This window comes from Phoenix dactylifera, chromosome 17 (assembly GCF_009389715.1).
Source record: "Phoenix dactylifera cultivar Barhee BC4 chromosome 17, palm_55x_up_171113_PBpolish2nd_filt_p, whole genome shotgun sequence".
NCBI classification, from domain to species: Eukaryota; Viridiplantae; Streptophyta; class Magnoliopsida; order Arecales; family Arecaceae; genus Phoenix; species Phoenix dactylifera.
Genome location: NC_052408.1, coordinates 12,382,572 through 12,387,221, shown reverse-complemented (window position 1 = coordinate 12,387,221; position 4,650 = coordinate 12,382,572). Strand labels below are relative to the sequence as shown.

Below are 4,650 nucleotides of genomic sequence, written 5' to 3'. Positions count from 1 at the left end.
GCGTATGTAGCTTGTCACTCCGGAGGCACCTTGTGGACTGGTGATGGAGAGTTGCCCTTGGCGCTCCGAGGTATCCTATTTTTTGACTTTATTAGGTGTATTCATACTTGTCAGGTATGATCCATCCGTATTAGAAAAAAAAAAAAAGAAAAAAAAAGAAAAGGAAGTAATTTCTCCGTAAATGGGCTGTCAAAAGAAAACTTTAACTTCAAACTTCAGTGGATGGCCCTGCCGACAAGAAAGGTGATCACCTAAACTTGTACGGGCTGGTGCCGCTGACGCAAAACACAGCTGGGACTCAATGATATATGCCGCTAATGCATTGTTCTTATCGCATCGCATAATTCTTTATAATATATATATGTATCAAAACCGAGGCTCGAGGACCAGTTGAAAGTACCCAAGAAGCCATGGCTCTAGATTTGTCTCCTAAGCCAAGCAAGAAGATCACTGAGGCAGATGGTGGATTTTATGCTGCTTGGTCAGGTGCAGACCAACCCGCACTTATCGATTCAAAGGTTGGAGCTGGCATCCTTGGTTTGAAGCCACTTGGTTTTGCGCTCCCTCACCGTGCGGATTCACCAAAATCCGGCTATGTCCTTGAAGGTATGGTCAGCTCCCGTGGCCTTTCAAAACCTTATCTTTAGTAGGAAGAACAACTTATGCCATATGGACAGGGAAAAAGTGACGAAGTTTGCCAGAGATTTAGAAAGAATTCCATAACTGAAAATCTGAAACTGAAGGAAAATTTTACAGTTGTTAACATATTTATTCATTAGGAAATATGAGACTGAATGAAAATTTTACAGTCCAATCTTTTTGTTTTTGTTTTGGCTTATACACAGTTAACAAATGGCTATCTTCTTTGTTTTCTCATGAGTTTATTTGGTTACACCTGACACATGTAGTTCGGATTGACAGACTCTCTACTTTTTGTAACCCATCCTCTTTGTAATTACTAATTCTTTTAATATAATCTTGGATGGCTTTTGCCTCTCTTAGTATAAAAAAAAATATCAAAAAAAAATTCATATAGAAATAGGTACAAAGTAAGCCGAATAGATAAACATAGCAAAAGTAACAACAACATATTTTTTTTTAAAGAAAATTATTTGCCACCATCCTGTAAATAGGGGCCAACAGCTTAGGGGGGCGTTTGGTAACCCCAACAGGATCACCACAGTGATCTAAGATCTCCGGTGATCTGAATGCTGGGATGATTTGATCCTCGGTAATCTAAGATCAATGTGTTTAGTAGGCCATGGTCCAGTGATTAAAAATCTCCGAATATCCATGGATAACTTATTTGGTATGGCACGGAGATCTAAGATCACTGACTATATAATACCACAAATACCCTTGATATATCTTATATGGATTTTTTTATATATTTTTAATTCTCATGAATTAAAAATGTAAGTCAATATACTAATTCCTATAATAATTCCATAATTTTATCACATATTCTACTTTTAGTAGCCCTTATCATATATTTATTAATCATAGAAAATATATTATAATAAAATATTAATATATTTATCAATATATTAATTATTAATATATTCTATAAAAATATATTTATTACTCCTATAAATTATTAATCTTATAAAAATATGTTATTTTTCATTATAGAATTAATATTTTTATTTATACTTATAATAGATTTTTTTAATGCTAATAATTATTTTATTAAAAAAATAAGGTAAATAGGAGTAATATAGTAATATATTAAATATTTTCATTATATAAATATAAAATATAATAATATATTTCTACTAGAATTTAAAATTATCCTTCAATAATAATAGGATAATAATATGATTAGTAATATATTATAATATAATATATATCATTAATATAATATATAATATCAACATACTATATCTATAACATTGACATAATATATTGATGATATATTGATATATCATTTTTTCTGCTAACTTGAGGGGTATTTTTGTCTTTAACTTTCAACCCAGGATCACTGTCCTGGGGTGATCTTGGATTTCCGACCTCAAGGATAGATATCCCATCACCGAGTTGGAGGATAATTTGAGGAGTGGAGGTGATTTAAGATCACCGCCACATAGGATCACCGTAGTGCAACCAAACGCGGTGATCTCAATCACCTCCACCCACATCATCCTTGATCCTAGGACGATCATCCTATACCAAACGCCCCCTAGAGGGTTATTAATTTGTAATCCATGAAGTTCTTGAATTAGAAATATAAAACTCATGAATATTTTAAGTTCTGTTTCAATAAAATCTTTTGTTGAGAAAATTTTTTAAATTCTTGATTTAGTAATTTAATGCTACTGTCAATCGTACTCTTTTTTGTCTCTCCTCCCCCGTAGCATTTCAACTATTGGGCGAAACAGGAAAGTTTGAGCCCAACCGGCCTTGATCTACGAGCAGAAACCCAATTTAACTTAAAGCTTAAGCAATCATCTATATGAATCTATCTACCACCCGCTATTTTATGAGGGGCTAAACCTCACACGTTATCCTCAACATCGACTTTGTCGAATCCTACTATCCAATTTTGCTAAGAACATTGACCCATATGAACATAACTAGATCTCAACCAAGAGGCACAAATTGATCCTGTTCCTCGTATAGCTTTTAATTAACGCTTAAGCACTCCTGCAGGTAGAGGATTAGTTGGATTAGTATTGCCAGGAGATACTAAAGAAAGGGTATTGCTGCTGAAGAAAGGCGATGTTATAACCCTGCCACCAGGAAATCTCTCATGGTGGTACAACGATGGGGATACTGATTTCTCTGTCGTGTTCTTGGGTGACACTTCTAGAGCTGTGCACCCTGGAGACATGGCCTACTTCTTCTTGGCAGGAGGCGTAGGCATCTTCACTGGCTTTTCAATGGAAGTCCTCAAGAAGGCCTGGGGTGTAGGGGAAGAAGAAGCCAGAAAGCTGCTCAAGAGCCAACCTGGGCTATTAATTATCAAACTTAAAGAAAGGCTGCATGGCATTAAGCCTTCTGAAACTGATGCTGAAGGGATAGTACTAAATACTGAACATGCACGCTTAGGCACCAATATAGAGAAAGGTGGCCATGCTGTTGCAGTGAGAAGTGCTGATTTAGCTGTGCTAGAAGAAGTTAGCTTCTCGATCAATTTTACGAAGCTGGAACCCAACGCCATTCGCATGCCGGGATTCTTTTTGGAAGGATCTGCTCAGCTGATATATATCATCAAAGGGAGTGCACATGTTGAAATTTCAGGCACTGATGGCAAAGGAGTTTTAGATACAGAGGTGAAGGAAGGGTGCTTGTTTTTGGTGCCAAAGTTCTTCGCAGCAGCCATGATTGCAGGTGGTGAAGGGATGGAGTGGTTTTCAATCATCACAGATAAGAAGTAAGTATTCTTTCACTCCGCTGTAAGTATTCTTTTTGTCATGTAAAATCTCCATGAAAAATCTATGCTCGACTCAAGTTATTCTAATATTTTCCCCTTCTTGTCTCAGGCCCATATTCCGTCAGCTAACAGGGGCGGCATCACTTCTGAGCACACTATCTCCACAGATCCTGGGAGCTGCTTTCAATGTGACTCCGGATCATGTGAAGCTTCTGACGCCAAAGGAGAGCATATAGGTTATTGTGTTTACCTCCATAACCTAAGAATATCTTGTTGAAAAATAATGCACTTCCTTGGACTGTGAGGAATATTCTGGAGTAACAATTAATGTTGTCGAAGTATTTAGGATGTCTAAGTGTCAATATTTCAGATTTCTCTTAGTCTGAAATTATTTAATAGTGTGAGTCTGTTCAATTCTCCATGGAAGATATTTTCTGTTCCTAGAGTCGCCTAGCTAATAGTATAAACGAGTATTGCCAACTTATGGTAATAAAAATTAGAGAATTTCTTCTCCAAATTTCAGCCCCTATATATTTTTTATTGAGAGCTCTACAGTAGCAACTCATTAAAAAACATACTCGATATTCTCTAAATCAATTATCAGCTCCTTAGGTATATCACCCAACACATGTTTCCATTGTTATTCTCGCACCAATATGCTGTTAGATTCTATGCCATTTTTCTGTCCTACAAGAAACCTTCGTCATGGGTTAGAAATTAATGATGGTATATGTTGTTGGTGCTATTGTTTGGTTGTTCTGGCATCTTATATAGAATCTATACATGTTTTGTTTTATCAGCGAGGAGCTAAATGACATGAACATAACAAGTAGGCAAGGCTATCGATGACACTATCTAGTTTAGATGTGCTCCTGATAGCTAGGCTTATAATATGGATTAGCATGTGGATGTGCTTCGTGTTTTACATAGATGATGGATGCACAAACTAGTTGAGAAAATCATTGAGGGTTCTATTCTAATCACTTGGATGTGAGTCCCATGCACCTACACTATGTTAAACTTTATCATTAATAAATTAGCGGGGAAAAAAAAAAAGAAGCGGAAGAAAACTCATACATGAAACAAGGTTTTAGGATACCAAAAATTTCTAAGCATAGGGGACTGTATTTTTGGATGCTAAAAGGATCACTAACCTAATTTTGTATAGGTCGTTTTAAGAGTAGCCTGTCATGTTTGTCAAGTTTGCATTTTTGTTTGCCCTTACAAGAATTGCAGGAGCCGACAAATTTCAATATTTCTTTCAAAACTAATAGTTT

The 4,650-nt window shown here is 36.0% G+C and overlaps 1 protein-coding gene across 1 annotated transcript; it reads left to right on the top strand.

Annotated features, from left to right (window-relative positions):
• The first annotated feature begins 362 nt into the window (after positions 1-362).
• Positions 363-3,890, top strand: LOC103718026 (11S globulin seed storage protein 2-like). Its single transcript, XM_008806660.4, has 3 exons — positions 363-606; positions 2,650-3,373; positions 3,483-3,890. The coding sequence occupies exons 1-3, from the start codon at positions 411-413 to the stop codon at positions 3,607-3,609; spliced, it is 1,047 nt and encodes a 348-aa protein (XP_008804882.2). The 5' UTR covers positions 363-410; the 3' UTR covers positions 3,610-3,890.
• Positions 3,891-4,650: the final 760 nt, after the last annotated feature.

Excerpts from the sequence above, each read along its gene's own strand:
- LOC103718026 (XM_008806660.4), top strand. The coding sequence starts at position 411 with ATGGCTCTAGATTTGTCTCCTAAGCCAAGCAAGAAGATCACTGAGGCA. Across the intron at positions 607-2,649 it reads ATCCGGCTATGTCCTTGAAG|GTAGAGGATTAGTTGGATTA; the intron begins GTATGGTCAGCT and ends GCACTCCTGCAG. Across the intron at positions 3,374-3,482 it reads TCAATCATCACAGATAAGAA|GCCCATATTCCGTCAGCTAA; the intron begins GTAAGTATTCTT and ends TTCTTGTCTCAG.